Here is a 16661-nt window from a genome sequence, read left to right on the forward strand (position 1 = left end):
TCAAATTTGTTTGGTTCGAGTACATACACAAAAAATACAAATTCAAATCAAATTGAACCAATTATTTAATTCTAATTTTATCTTGAATCCGAATCAAATTGATCCGTGCTTATCCTACTTTAAAGGTCACCTCTCCTCAAAACCGTAATTAAATCGGCTTGTCTGTTAAATTTCTTAGTTGGTGGTTTAACGGCTTGATGTTCGGTTCGGTTTTCAAAACCTTACTATATAAAACTCGGTTTAATTAGGCGCCAGTTGCATAATCTATTTCTAGACTCTTCTTTTCTCCCTTCTCCGTCTCCCGCACCAATCCATCTTCGCATCAAGGTTTGTGCCTTCTAAACCCTAGTTTTCTCCTTTCAGATACCGATTTCCCTTCTCAAACCCTAGCAAAGTTAGGGATAATCGATAACATGTAGTTTAATTTATGATGCTTAAAAATGGTTTTGCTTTATATTTGGGGGTTATTGTTTTGTTTCGATCGATTGCAGTTTGAAGCTGACCGACAAAAATGGCCGGTGGGAATTTTATGCACAGAGTTATTTCATACGTTGTGAATGAGGTTGTTGTCAATGGTCTTGCCAACAGGTAAAAGAAGTACAGCCACTTTTTTCTAAAAAATGATTTTTAGTATTCCTTTTTTTGTTGAAGGAATTTGTTTTTGATTTATGAGGTTGTAAGTTGTAAGCTTCTTTCTCTGGCCGGTGGGACAAATCTGGTTCCTAATTGGCTCGTTCCATTGAAGCAAGATTGAACCTCAAATTCCTGAGTTTTTGTTGTCTCTGTGGGAGCATGTTTATTCCACTGGAAAATTTTAAGGAGTTTGAGATATTTTAATACATATGATATTAGATTATGTTTATGGTTATGGTGGCAGCTATCCTTGTGTTATAATTATCACCCTGTCGGAAAACTGCAGTGCTAATTGCTACCATTGAATTCAAATTAAAGCCATTTAACCATCTATATACCGGTGACAATAGGTTTATAGGTGATAGGTGATACGGGTTGTTTTGCCTATGCTTCTTATTGTTGTGTATGAATCATATTAATGTGATTTGAGCAGAGAAGGAAAGCCATATTTGTTCTAGGATTGTTTTATCTTTTAAAACTCTTCTGCTTTGGATGAATTGAATTGGAAAAGAATACGGAAAAATAAAAAGGAATCCAAATTTTGTAGACAACCAACTGTTTTATGTGCCTGAACTGGAAATGTCCCTTGACCCTTGGGATCATCCAGCTATGTATCGCTGGTGCATACCCTCTCAGATTTGCTTACTTTTTTCAGGTCCCAAAAAAATATGGTTAAGACTTTAGACTGATTAGTGAAGTTAAAAACATTCTCTGGAGATACTTATCAGTAGACAGCTAAAGTAAATATATCAATATTGATGCCGAAGATGATTTGTGTACACTTGAAATGATTGTGCTGGAGTGATGTTTCCAGCAATTATATTTGTGGTTTTGAAGTATATAGTTCTTGTTAGCCTCTTTTCTATATGTTCTCATGTGAATCTTTGATCGTGGTTCGTTTTCAGCCCTGCATTTCAGAGGTTTGCGGTAAGGACATCAAAGCAAATTGAAAATATTTCGAAACAAGGTAACAGCAAAGTTATTATAAAATAATAATTATTCGCCCTCTGCCAACAAATTAGCTTAATTTGCACTATTTTTTCTGCAGCTGTTCAGAAAAGGCAAGAGTTAGCGGAGCAGATCAAGGACATCTCGAAAAATATGGAAGATGTATGCAATCCATCACATATTATATTATGCACTAGCACCAGTTTGCTAATGATCTAACTTTCTCTTTTTCTTTTGCAGTCATTCAAGAGCCGCTGATTTTGTTATTCTTCCTAAATTGCTGAAGAAAATAAAGGTGATGATTTCTCTTTGCCAAGGATTTTTGATGAAGACTAAGATAGAGTGTATGTAAATTTCTTTCGTAATTGACCTTTGCCTGGTTGGTTTTTTCCCTTTTTTTCCTCATGATCTGAAGCCTTGTGTAATTGCCTGCTTCTAGTTTACATGGTGAACCAGAAAAACAGCAGGATTAGGATATTATGTAGTTTATGATATTTTGGAGCAGCATACTGGGCAGCTATTTCTTTCAAAGTGTAGAAGATTGATTACAAATAATATTGGAACTTGTGTATAGTTGTTCGGGGTTCCTTCTTTACACTTGCCCCAATGGGGAATACTGGAATAGAATGCTTGAACATTACAGTTATAAATCACCACTATCATTATAAGGAACATTACATTGTGTCTAGTTGCCCGAATAAGGAATTTTTCTCGTTACTTGACTGAAGAGGGGGCCAAATAAATGAGGTTACAATTAGTCCAAATAAAACAGGAGATAAGAAAACAATTGGTTAATCAACTAAAAGAACACATTGATTACCCCTAGGCCCTAACACTTTTCTTCTTGGCAACGTCCCTGATCACAGCAATAGCAACACTGTGGAAAAGCAACACCACAACCATTATTTATCTCTACCATGAAACCATATGATGAACAAGAATTACTTTCAATCCTTCGAATGAAATGGTTTTAAGAATATTTAAAAAGATTGAATTTTTACATTTAAAAATTATATTTTCATCGTCATAATTTATAACAGACTCGTTAAATATATTAAGCCAATAATACTTACAACATTTATGTTTAAATTTTTTTCTTAAAATGTAAATATAAAAAAATTACGAAACAAACACACAAGATAAAACATAAATCTGAACTCAAAAAAAAAAAAAAAAATTACACATGAAATAATAAAAGTGAAAAGAAGGTGAAAGTAAGTTGAAGAAATGCTTGTATCTGTCTCAAATGAAGGAGAGATATTTATAGCAAAAAAAAGATAACATTATACTTTGTATTCTTTTAATAATTTGTTCTCCATTGTAATACAGTATTATAAAATGGGGTTAATTACCGATTCAATACTTGAAAGATTTAGCCGAAATCATCTTTCAATGATTTGAAAATTCGATAAAAAGAATTAATAAATATTATTTTTTTAAGTAATAAAAGAATTTTTATATTTAGTAAACGATTTATCCATTAGATCTAAATTTTTGTATTAATATTTGAATAAATATTTAGAATGTGCCACAAAAATTTAGAACAAAATTTCATTTCAAGATTTTTCTTTTTATTTTTTAAATAAATGTGATAATTCACAATAAAAAATTTTTTAATAAAATTTATTTGATAAAAAATGATCAAATTTTAAAGATGAAATTTTTTTATTTTTTTTAATAATGATTGCCAACATTTACATTAAAATTGAAAGAATCAAGATAGAGATAAATTGAAAAATTGAAATTGAATTGTAAATGCTTATTGTAATTGTTTTGTGTAAACCACAATGGACATATGACTGCTATATATATAAAAGTTGTTACAACTGATACAAGTTAATTTATCTTGCTGTCAAAAAGCAAGTAGCTTGGTTTCTTGGTTTTCTTACTATATTCTCTTATTAGCCCCTGCAAACTCATGGGTGTTCGAGGAATAACCTTGAGTTTGAGTCGAAACCGATCAAAACCAGCCAGGGACAAAGGTTTGGTGAACAGATCCGCAATCTGATCCAAAGTAGAAATGTGCACTATGTGAAGTCTGTTGCTATTGACCCGGTCTCTGACATAGTGGAGGTTTAATTCAAAATGTTTAGTTTTGTGATGTAGTATAGGATTGGAAGCAAGTAAAACAGCACTAATGTTATCACAAAAAAGTGTTGGAAGAATGGTTATTGGAATGTGCAACTCAATGAGTAAGTTTTCGAGCCAAATGAGTTCTGAATCAACTGCTGCTAAGCCTCGATATTCTGCCTCAGCACTGGATCGACTAACAACTCCTTGCTTCCTACTAGACCAAGATACAAGGTTGTCTTCAAAATATACACAATAGCCACAAGTGCTGCTGCGTCTATCATCAAGATCAAAGCCCCAATACGAATCTGTGAAAGCGTAGAGTCGAAGATTAGTGCTAGGATGAAATATCAAACCATGATGAGTTGTTCCAACAAGATACCTGAGAATTCATTTGACACACTGCCAATGTATAATAGATGAATTATGCATGTATTAACTAACCTTATTTACAGAAAATGCAATGTCTGGTATAGTAAATGTAGCATATTGAAGAGAACCAACAATTGATCTATAAAGAGATGGATTATCAAATGGTTTACCAGCAGATGCAGTAAATTTTAGAGTTGTGATCGTTGGAGTAGGGACTGATTTACATCCCTTCATATTATCTTTGTCAAGAAGATCATTAATATACTTACATTGAGAGAGATGATAAGAACCAGATGACAATTTATGGGCTTCAATACCAAGAAAGTAAGAGAATTCACCAAGGTCTTTTAACGAAAAAATAGTATGAAGTTGGAAAATCAAATGGGAAATAGCAGTGGGACCATTACCCGTAATCAAGATATAATCAACATAAACTAAGAGATAAATGACAAGCTTACCAAAGTAGTGAATGAAGAGAGAAGGGTCAGACCTGGTGTTGGTGAAGCCAAATGTGGATAGGGTAGCTGCTAATTACAAAACCAGGCCCAAGGGGCCTGTCTCAAGCCATATAGAGCTTGATTTAATTTGCAGACTTGACCAGAGTTGGAAGTTTCAAAACCCGGAGGTTGTTGCATATAAACCAACTCTGATAAATCGCCATTTAAGAATGCATTGTTAAAATCAAACTGTTGAATTATCTATTTGTGAGTTAGTGCCAAAGTCAGAATTACTCTTATAGTCGCAGGCTTAATGACAAGTGTAAACCCTGATTAAAATCGATTCCTTTGATTTGATGGTTGCCTTTAGCAATAATCCTTGCTTTATATTTCAAGTTCCGACCATCTGGATGTCATTTAATGGCATACACCCATCTACAACCAATGATTTTACTGGTTGGGGGTGGAACAACTAAAGTCCATGTTTGATTTTTGGAAAGAGCATGCAATTCTTCTTTCATGGCATTCGTCCAATGTTCAAATTTTAAGGCAATAGTAACAATTTTAGAACATTTTCATAATAATCAATAAATGATGAAGTATTAACAATAGTAGAATTTAATTTAGGCTTAGAGATACCACTCTTTGACCGAGTTTGCATAGGATGAGAATTTGGTTTTGGGGGATGAGGAAGCTGAACCGGAGTACCAGAAATTGGTATAGGTGTAGAATGTTGAGATATAGGTTGTGCATTAAGAGAAGAAGGCTCTAAAGAGTGGGTCCCATGTATATGTAAGGAAGAAGTGGATGGCAATGGAAGAGATGGGGTTGGTGAAGCAGAACTTGAAAGGGAAGAATTAGAAGAATCAGTGGAAGTGGCATGGTGAGGAGTATCAGTAACAAAAGAGGGGGAATTGGCAAAATAGTATGAGGATATTGAATTTTGGTAGGTGAGACAATATTGTGGCCAAATATAGAAGAATAAGAAAATATAAACTCATCAAACAAAACTTGTCTACTAATAAAGATCTTACCAATAGCCTCCATACACTTATAGCTCTTATGATTTGGAGCATAACCTAAGAACACACATTGTTGAGATTTAAATTCTAATTTATTATGTGTATAAGGTTTAAATGAAGAATAGCAAGCACAACCGAAAACTTTTAAGAAAGAATAATCAAGCAATTTGTGATGCAACAATTCAGAAGGGAACTTATTAGACATATTGGAAGATGGTAATCGATTAATGATATAAGTGACAGATAGAAAAGCATCATCCCAATACTTTAAAGGTAGTGATGCTGAAGCAAGCATTGCCAAACTAGTTTCTGTGATATGGCGATGTTTGCGCTCAGCCCGACCATTTTGTTGTGGTGTATATGGGCAAGAAAATCTATGAGCAACGCCATTAGATGATAGGTAATCAGTGAATGCAGAAGAAAGATATTTCCTTCCATTATCACTATGAAATGCTTTAATTTTTAAACCTGTAAAATTCTCCATTAGACATTTAAATTGAACAAATGCAGCAAAAACCTATGACTTAGAATGCAGCATATAGATACATGTATAGCGAGTGTAGGCATCAATAAACACAACATGATAGCTAAAACCATGAAAAGAAAGAATAGGGGCTGGTCCCCAAACATCACTATAAATCATGTCCAAAGGAGCATGAAACTGATAGGAATCAAGAGTAAAAGACACATGATGCATTTTTGCTAAGCAACAATCTTTACAAGAGAGTTAGAAGATGGAAGAGTAAATAGAATATTGCAAGTTCTTAGTACAGTAACAACAGTTTTAGGTGCTGTGTGTCCTAGTTTAGAGTGCCAGAGCGAGTAATTATCAATATTAGCATGAAAAGCTTTTGGTGCAGTACTAGTGGTTGATCTTGAATTATGAAGAGCTACATTTTCAAATTCATAAATTCCAGCTTTAGGAGCACCTCGAAGAAGAATCTGTTTGGTTGCCTGATATTTGACACAGGAAAAATCAACATCAAACTCAAAAAAGCATGCATTGTCAGTAGTGAATTTCTGCACACTTACAAGATTACGAGCTATATCTGGTGCAACAAGTAAATTATTCAAAACAAATTGTTTATGATTATCAAGAGTTAAAGATTTGCATTGCCAATATGAGTAATACACGTACCTGACCCATTACCTAACATAATTTGTCAAGAAAGCTGGATGGATCATGTATGACGTGATGAGAGAGGCACTAGTATCTAAAAACCATGAAGCCTCAGAGAGAGTATATGGTGTAGCAAGATAAGCCCGAGGGTTATGATAAGATGGAGGTGGTGGAGCTGGCATAGATGATGATGCAGAATTGGGGGCATTAGAAACTAGAGGTAACTGTTGATAACTTGGATCATATCTGTGGAAACAAGAAATGGCAATGTGGCTAAATTTGCCACACACTTGGCATTGAGGACGATTTTGTTGAAAAGAACCTTGGCCCCCGCGAGAGAATCGTCCGCCCCTTACTCTGCCACAATTAAAACCTCTTGCAGTGCCTCGTGAAAATTGAGAAGTGGCTTGTGTAAAATTGGCTTGGGGAAGGGATAATTGAGTTTTTCAGAATCGTGCAAGCATGGTTTCATGCCTAAGAAGCAAGGTTTCTACCTCAATCAGAGACAAAGACTCAAGCGTAGGTGCGATTAAGAAAATGTACATTGCATAATCCTCATCAAGACCTTCAGTAATGGTTTCGACATGATCTTTAAGAGAGAGTGGATGATCCAATGCAGCCAAAGAATCAACAATTGATCAGATGCGTTTGAGATAGTCAGAGACGGTTATTCCTTACTTTTTGATATTTTTGAGTTCTGCTTTAAGTTGTTTGATTGTGGCTTTTGTTGATTTAGAGAAATAATCTTGAATTCGATCCCATACTTGATATGCAAATTTGCAGTCCAACATCTTGTTTCTGAATGAGATATCCATTGTTTGAAGGAGCCATGATATAAGAAAGCGGTATTTTGTAGTCGAAAATTTGTATGTTGCTGATTCTGTTCCTGCTAATTTTGTAGTATCAGAATCGAATCTTGCTGGAACCTGGTCCTTGAGAAGGTGATCACTGAGTTAATTGCCACTAATGATGTGAAGAGCAAGATGTTGCTAAATCTTGAATGATTTTTCATCTAATTTGTCAAGAAGAGGCATGGTAGGAGTAGAAGAATGTGTAGTAGTATTAATTGGAACAATAGATCCTATGAGATCCGAACCTCAACTCTTCATATCATGAAAAAATCAAGATAGAGATTAATTGAGAAATTAAAATTGAATTGTAAATGCTTATTGTAATTGTTTTGTGTAAACCACAATGGACATATGACTCATATATATAGTAGTTGTTATAATTTATAACTGATACAAGTTAATTTATATTACCGTCAAAAAGCAAGTAGTTTGGTTTCTTGGTTTTCTTGTTCTATTTCCTTATAAAAAAATTTATCCCTAAAATTATTTTTTTAAATATATATTTAATATTTAAAATAGTTTTTGTCATGTTTTTAAATCTTTCAAAGATTTATGTATAGTTAACATCTTTGAAGATTTATTTTTATGAGCAATATAAACCTTCGGTGCCATTTTGACAAGGGTTAATAGTCAAATTAGTTTGAAAGAGATAAGGCATTCTTCAAATTCGTCACTAAAAGATTTTTTCAATCAAATTAGTCTTTAAAAAATTACGAATTAATCATATCTGTCATTCAGCTACTCCACTCATAACTTTCGTCAAAAATTGATTATGTAAAATATTAATTGATAGTATATATAACACATCACATATTCAATTGGACGTTAACTAAATATGTTTTAAAAAATATATAAATTTGGTTACTATTCCTACCCTGACCCAACAGTATGACCCAGGTCCAAGATAAGCCATAAAAACCCAATCCAAAGATTTGGCCTTCACCCACCCGACCTTATCTAAAGAGGTCGGGCTCGGCATAGACTCTACTCCAAAGAAGTCGGACTAATCATGATTTGGTAGATAACACTTATTTTAAATAAGTAACTGCCCCTAAAATCTCTCAGCCCACTTTCAGAAGTGACATCCCAACCACCCAAAGATAAAGGGGCGGATATCCACCTTCAGAAGTGGAACTATTCCAACGGTCGTTATTGGATCACCATTATAAATACACTGACACCCTTCAGGAATCTTTAAGTTCCAATATATTCTAAACCTACTTAACCCCTTGCTGACTTAGGCATCGGAGTATCTTTGCAGGTACCACCCCCCATTCTTTCACATATACAACTCGGACGGGGGCTCCCAGACGTGAACCAAGTCGGAGACCACCTTCCATTGACGTTTGGGCTTATCCTCCAAGCCCAATCTACCGATCTCAGGTTACCCACATAATATTGGTGCCGTTGCCAGGGACCTGCGAGATCATCCGATAATGGTAGACGACCAGAATGAAGACGAACACACTGCATTAGAGTCCGAGCAAGAGCAGAAAGATGTTGTCAACAATGATTGAGCTATAATATCCTTGCAAGGAGCAGGGGGTCAACACCGCGAAGGTCCCTTTGGTGCAAAAGACCCCAGGGGAATCCCCTCTGAGGTGCACAAATCAGGAAACAAGAGACAACCTCACGCTGCCGATCTCATGGGATTGTTCCATGGCCACCAAGGACGGCTTATGTAATTGGAACAAGAACTGGAGCGACAGCGAGAGGCGGAGAGAAACTTAAGGAGAGAGGCTGAACGACGAAATGAATTTGAGCAAAAGCTCTTAAGGTTAGAAGCTAACCTCCGAGGCATGAGTTCTTGCAGCGACAGAGAAGATTCCCCTTTGGGGGGAGAGAATCCGCTCGTTGAAGACATCATGAGGGCAAAATTTTCAAGGAACTTCAAAAGCCCTGACATGGATCTCTATGACGGAACTACAGACCCAAAGCACCATCTGAGCAATTTTAAAAGTCGGATGTACTTAGCCGACGCTTCTGATGCTACTCACTACTAGGGGTGGAAAAAGGTCAGGCGGCCTGCCAGGGGCCTGCAGCCTGGCCTGTGTTTGGCCTGACCTGGCCTGGCCTGTTATAAAATAGGTACAGGCCTAGGCTCTTTTAAAAGCCTTAATACATTAATAGGCCAGGCCCAGACTTACTAATTAGCCTTATAGGCCTGTCAGGCCTGCCTGTGCCTGTTAAAATATAATTAAATATATAAATAATTTTTTATTATTAATAAAATTATGAGATATTTTAAATTTATTATATTTTATTATAAATATTTTTGTATATTTTAAATACGTTAAAAGTTTAAAATTTTTTATAAATATTAAATATATGACACATTACATATAACTACTTTTATTAAAAAATAAATTTTTTAAATAATATTTTTATTTTTGTAAAAAAAATTATCAGGCCTTTTAACAGGCTTCAGGCCAGGCCAGGCTGAATAATAGGCCAGGCCTAGTAATTTATAAAGAGCCTATAACATGCTGCAGGCCAGGCTCAGGCCAATCAACTGTATGACAGGTCAGGCCTATTAAGAGCAAAACCTGGCCTGATCTGGCCTGTTTCCACCCCTACTCACTACAAAGCCTTTTCCGACAACTCTGACAAAGGCAGCGATGAAGTGGTTTGATAACCTCCCCACAAGGTCGGTTACCAGTTTCGACGACCTCTTCCGTAAGTTTCTCACGCAATTCTCAATCCAAAAGGATAAAGTCAAGCATGCACTAAGTCTCCTAGGAGTAAAGCAGGAGGTCGGAGAACCTTTGAGGGACTACATGGAAAGGTTCAATAAGGCGTGCATAGAAATTCAAGACCTGCCTACAGAAGCAGTGATCATGGGCCTAGTAAATGGACTTCGAGAAGGCCCTTTCTCCCAGTCCATCTCCAAAAGGCATCCGACTTCTTTGAGGGATGTACGGGAAAGAGCTAAAAAGTACATCAACATGGAGAAAAACGCCAGGCTATGAGAGCCAAGCTGGTGACCTGGGCACTCTCACTCAGCAAAGGAGATTGAGAGAGAGCCCAAGAAAAAAGAAGAAGTCGGTCCTGAAAGGTCCAGAAGATATCACTCTTATACTTCTCTACGAGTTTCCCTAGTCAACATCTACAGGGAAATTTTCCATACTGAAAAGCTACCTCCCCCTAGGCCCATCAAGAATAAGAAAAGGGGGAGTCGTAGCAAATACTGCGAATATGATAAACCCCATTTGTAGGGTTTATCTTGTGTTAAATTTAAGGGATTTTATGACATTTTACTCACATTTATTCAATAAAATAGCATGGTTTTATGATTGTCTCCCAATTTGTGCTTAAGTGTGAAAACATGCTTTCTAGACCTTAAATTAGTTAATTTTAATTCACCTTTGATTCCACTAGATGCCTTGATTTGTTTGTTAAGTGATTCCAGGTTGAAAAGGGCTAGGGAAGGATCAAAGGAGTGAGAGGAAAGCATACAAAGTGGAGAAGATCATGAAAAGCCAAAGAATTGAACTCGCCTATGGACGCACGCGTGCACCAGGCACTTATGCGCACCTTGCGAATTACCCCATGGACGCGTACGCGTGCTGTGCGCGTACGCGTCGGTGCTGGAATATGATTTTTTAACTGAATTCACACCCAACGAATTCTCAAGAGTTGTGGGGCCCAATCCCAACTAGCTTTGGCACCAAAATGCATTTAAAGGACCAAGGATTGAGGGGATTCTAGACTTTAGCATCATTCACACTCATTAGGATTAGTTTTAGAAGTAATTTTTAGAGAGAGAAGCTCTCACTTCTCTCTAGGATTAGGATTAAGATTAGGTTTAGTTCTTAGATCTAGGTTTTAATTCATGCTCTCTTTTACTTTTCTTTTCAATTCCTTATTGTTACATTCATTCTTCTTCTATTCTTTTGTTGTAATCTCCTTTATGTTGCTTCTATATTTTGTTGTGGATCTACTCTTGTCTCTTCTATTTTCTTTCCATTCAATTCAAGGTAATTCATAATAATTGTGTTCATTTGATTTGTTGTTGTTAATTCTTTGCAATTAGTTGTTGTTAGATTTTGTACTTGTTATTGATTTACTATGCTTTCCTTTTATGCATTCCAAGTGTTTGATGAAATGCTTGGTTGGATTTTAGAGTAGAATTTTATGCTCTTCGCTTGGAAAGGTAACTTAGGATTTCTTGAGTTACTAATGTCCAAGTAATTGATGATTGGGATCCATTGACACTAGTTCTCACTAATTGAATTAGTGGAGAGTTAGGACTTATGGACTAGGATTGATATAGCTCATTTGACTTTCCTTTACTAGTTAGAGGATGACTTAATGGGATTAATCCTTGCCAATTAACATAATTGTGGTTAGTGATTAGGATAGAGATCCTTGACCACCAACCCTTGCCAAGACCTTTTTAGCTATTAGTTTACTTTCTTGTCATTTATCTTTCATGCCTCTTATCAAAACCCCAAAAATAACTCATAACCAATAACAAGACACTTTATTGTAATTCCTAGGGAGAACGACCCGAGGTTTCAATACTTCGGTTTATAAATTTTAGGGGTTTGTACTAGTGACAAACAATCTTTTGTATGAAAGGATTATTGCTTGATTTAGAAACTATACTTCGACGAGATTTCATTAGTGAGATTCTAAACCATCAAAAATCCAATCATCAGAATACCACAAGATATATTGGCACTCAACAAACGATTATTACATCCTCAAAAATGTGATAGAAAGCTAACCCGAGAAGGCCGACTTGATAGATATCTCATGGAGAGGTCAGACAATCATGGGAAAAGAAAGAAAGATGAAGAAGATCGAAGAGACCCATCACGGACCCCGGAGAGACATATACATATGATCTCGGGAGAGTTCGCTGGAGGAGGTCTCACAAAGTCATCTCGTAAGAGGCACTTGAAAGAAGTCTACCAGGTCGGGGGCGAGCTACCTAACCTTCCAACAATCTGTTTCACCAAAGAAGACGGGCAGGGGATTGCCCCTGGACATGACGATCCGGTGGTAATTACCATGATTCTCGCCAATGCCCATATACATAGAACATTAGTGGATCAGGGGAGCTCGGCCTACATCCTGTTCAAACCAACATTCGACAAGTTGGGATTGGACGAAAAAGAGTTAAGGGCATACCCTGATACCCTATACGGGCTGGGGGACACACCCATAAAACCACTAGGATTTATACCCCTACATACAACTTTTGGAAAGGAAATGAAATCTAAAACTCTGAGCATCGACTTCATAGTCGTTGATATGGTTTCAACCTATAATGCTTTAATAGGCAGAACAACCTTTAATCGGTTGGGAGCAGTGGTATTCACCCCCCATCTGTGCATGAAATTTCCAACACCCGAGGAAATTACAACCATCAGAGGAGATCAGAAACTAGTGAAAAAATACTACAATGAAAGCCTAACCCTGAGAGGTAAAGGCAAGGAGGTTTATACCATAGAGCTCGGAGGAATTTGAGCTGAAGAAGAATTGCGACCATAGCCCTGGGGAAAGACTGAGGAGGTACAGATTGGGCACGGGGACGGAAAGAATACCAACATAGGAGCCAACTTGAGAGAAGACTTGAGGCAGAAGCTAATAAGGCTCCTACAAGAAAATTTTGACCACTTTGACTGGAAAGCTTTTGACATGCCCGGGATAGAACCCGAGCTCATGGCGCACAAGCTGTCAGTATACCTCGGATCACGACCTGTTCAACAAAAAAGGTGGAAGCTCAGACCCGAACGAGCTCAAGTGGTCGAAGGGCAGATACAAGCCCTCCTAGAAGTCGGCTTCATCAGAGAGGTCAAATATCCAACTTGGCTGGCAAATGTGGCGCTAGTCAAGAAACAGAATGGCAAGTGGAGGATGTGCGTTGACTACACAGACCTGAACAAGGCGTGTCCAAAAGACCCATATCCACTCCCAAATATTGATACCCTAGTAGACTCCATCTCGGGATATCAATACTTATCATTCATGGATGCGTACTCAGGATACAATCAAATTTCGATGTACAAGCCGGATCAAGAAAAAACATCTTTCATCACGCCTAGAGCAAATTATTGCTATGTGGTCAGGCCTTTTGGGTTAAAGAATGCAGAAGCCACGTATCAAAGGTTGATGAATAAGGTGCTTGCACCTCACCTTGGGAGTTTAATCGAAGTATATGTGGACGACATGCTGATAAAAACCAAGGATGAGACGAACCTCTTGACTGACCTCTCGCAAGTCTTCAACACCATAAGGACACACGAGATGAGATTGAATCCCGCAAAGTGCACCTTCGCTGTGGAGGTTGGTAGATTTCTAGGATTTATGTTAACACAAAGGGGAATTGAAGCCAACCCCGATAAGGGAAGAGTAGTCCTAGAAATGAAAAGGCCAACTTGTTTAAGGGAGGCCCAATAGCTGAATGGCTGGCTTGCAGCTCTCTCCAGGTTCTTGGCAGGATCATCACTGAGATCCTTACCACTTTTCTCTCTACTACAAAAATGATGCCAGTTCGAATGGACTTCTGAATGCGAAGAAGCCTTCCAGGAGTTCAAAAGGTTTTTAAGCCAACCTCCAATTCTGACCCGACCTAAGGTCGGGGAAGAACTCGTCCTGTATTTGTCTGTAGCCAATAAAGTTGTGGCATCAGCGCTAATACGGGAAGATGAGGTCGGGCAGCATCTAGTGTACTTTACCAGCAAAGTTCTACAAGCCCCCCGAGTTAAGGTACCAAAAACTCGAGAAGTTTGCGTATGCCTTAATAGTGGCGTCTCGGAGGCTACGACCTTATTTTCAAGCCCATATAGTAAGGGTTCGAACGAACCAGCCCATGAAACAAATTCTTCAAAAAATAGACATTGCGGGCATAATGGTTCAATGGGCCATAGAGCTATTCGAGTTTGACTTAAAGTACGAGGCTCGGACGGTGATTAGAGCCCAATGTCTGACCGACTTTGTTGCCGAGTATGCAGGAGATCAAGAGGAGGCCTCCACAAATTATGAACTGTATGTGGATGGCTCTTCCAACAAAATCGGAAGCAGTACAGGCATAATACTAGTCAACCAAGAAGGAACTGAAATAGAAGTCTCCCTGAAATTTGAATTCCCAGCCTCCAACAATCAAGCAGAATATGAGGCCTTGATTGCTGGATTAAAACTAGTAGAAGAAGTTGGTGCAACTAAAGTATTGGTCTTCAATGACTCTCAAGTGGTGACTTCTCAAATCAATGGGGAGTATCAGGCTAAAGACCCAAATATGAAAAGGTATTTGGACAAAACCTTGGAGTACCTTAGGCAGTTCTCGGAGACCGAGGTCAAACACATAACTCAGAATCTCAACAGCAGAGCGGACGCCCTCTCCAAGTTAGCAAGTACCAAGCCAAGAGGGAATAATAGAAGCTTTATCCAGAAAACTCTCCAAGAACCTTTTGTCACAAAAACAAAGGCTAAGCAAGATGTTCTTGAGGTATCTGGATTATACCTCGGATGGATGAACCCACTATTCGAATACATAAAATTTGACATCCTACCCAAAGAGAAAAAAGAGGCCAAGAAATCTGGAGGGAGGCATAGAACTACACCTTGGTGAAAAATATCCTCTATAAAAGAGGGATATCCACACCATTGTTAAAATGTGTCCCAACCTCGAAGACAACAGAAGTCCTAGAGGAGGTTCACAATGGTATCTGCGGGAATCATCTCGGAGCAAGGTCTCTAGTCAGGAAAGTCATCCGAGCTGGGTTCTATTGGCCGACCTTGCAGAAAGATGCCACCGAGTTCGTAAAGAAGTGTCAACTATGCCAAATGCATGCCAACTTCCATGTCGCTCCCCCCGAGGAACTCATTAGTATAACTTCTCCATGGCCTTTCGCAAAATGGGGGTTAGACCTAGTCGGACCTTTCCCCCAAGTTCCTGGACAAGTGAAATACCTAATAGTAGGAGTGGACTACTTTACGAAGTGGATCGAAGCAGAGCCATTAGCCACTATCACAGCACAGAGAAGTCAGAAGTTCCTCTACAAGAATATCATTACAAGGTATGGAATTCCCCACTCCATCACCACTGATAATGGTACTTAGTTCACCGACTCTACATTCAAAAACTTGGTAGCCAGCATGAAGATCAAGCACCAATTCACCTCGGTCAAACACCCACAAGCAAATGGGCAAGCTGAGGCAGCCAACAAAGTTATACTGGCCGAATTAAAAAAAAAGGTTGCAAGATACAAAGGGAGCCTGGGCGGAAGAACTCCCTCAAGTACTATGGGCATATCGGATTACACCTCAGTCTGTAACAGGAGAAACACCCTTCCAACTTGCTTATGGTATAGAAGCCATGATACCAGTTGAAATCAACGAGCAAAGTCCAAGGGTGAGGTTCTACTTGGAGGTCGACAACATTCAAGCACACAAAGAAGAACTTGAATTACTCCCTGAAGTCTGAGAACAAGCCCAGATAAGGGAAGTAGCGCTGAAGCAAAGGATGACAAACAGATACAACAAGAAAGTAATTCGAAGAAGCTTCACCTCAGACAACTTGGTCCTGATCAGAAATGACATCAGCGTTAACAAGTCGGGTGAAAGAAAACTCGCTGCTAATTGGAAAAGGGCCATATAAGATAAGTGAAGTCCTAGGAAAAGGATATTACAAAGTAACCGACTTGAGTGGTTCCGAGCTCCCAAGATCGTGGCATGCTTGCAACATGAGGAGATACTATAGTTAGAAGCAAACAACACTCCCTAACGTACTCTTTTTTCCGACTTCATGGTTTTCTTCCCAAAAAAGGATTTTCTTGAAGAGGGTTTTAATGAGGCATCAAATTAGAGGCTAAGGGTCAATAAGTCTTAAAAATCCCTTAGTAGCTAAAGTCAAAAGTTACTTCCATCAAACAATAAATATTTTTTGTCTATCTCTCTATAATTCTATTGTTATCATCATTACTATACGATACGCATCGATTTAAGCTCAAAAAAGCGTGAAAATCCCATGACTGAAATAAATAGTCGGCAGGATAAAACGACGAGGTACAAGTCGGTGTAAAGAGATTACAAAGACAATCATGATAACTCGGGATCTCAATAACTTAAACGACTAACTAGTCGGTAAACCCGAGAAAATCAAAATGCATTGCAAGAATAACCTAAGTTACGAAAATAATTCAATAAGCAAAAATCAAATACAAGAGGAACACAAAAGAGACAAGAAAAATCCCCTAAA

At 37.9% G+C, this 16661-nt stretch overlaps 1 protein-coding gene across 1 annotated transcript; it reads left to right on the top strand.

Annotated features, from left to right (window-relative positions):
• Positions 1-504: 504 nt before the first annotated feature.
• Positions 505-2154, top strand: LOC107484984 (uncharacterized; the record flags this gene model as incomplete). The annotated part of the gene is given in 4 exon segments (XM_016105527.2): positions 505-588; positions 1539-1600; positions 1682-1743; positions 1822-2154. Coding segments are annotated over 4 exon segments (219 nt in total). The 3' UTR covers positions 1840-2154.
• Between the last annotated feature and the right edge of the window lie 14507 nt (positions 2155-16661).

The sequence above is a fragment of the Arachis duranensis genome, chromosome 4, assembly GCF_000817695.3.
Source record: "Arachis duranensis cultivar V14167 chromosome 4, aradu.V14167.gnm2.J7QH, whole genome shotgun sequence".
In the NCBI taxonomy this organism is placed as follows: domain Eukaryota; kingdom Viridiplantae; phylum Streptophyta; class Magnoliopsida; order Fabales; family Fabaceae; genus Arachis; species Arachis duranensis.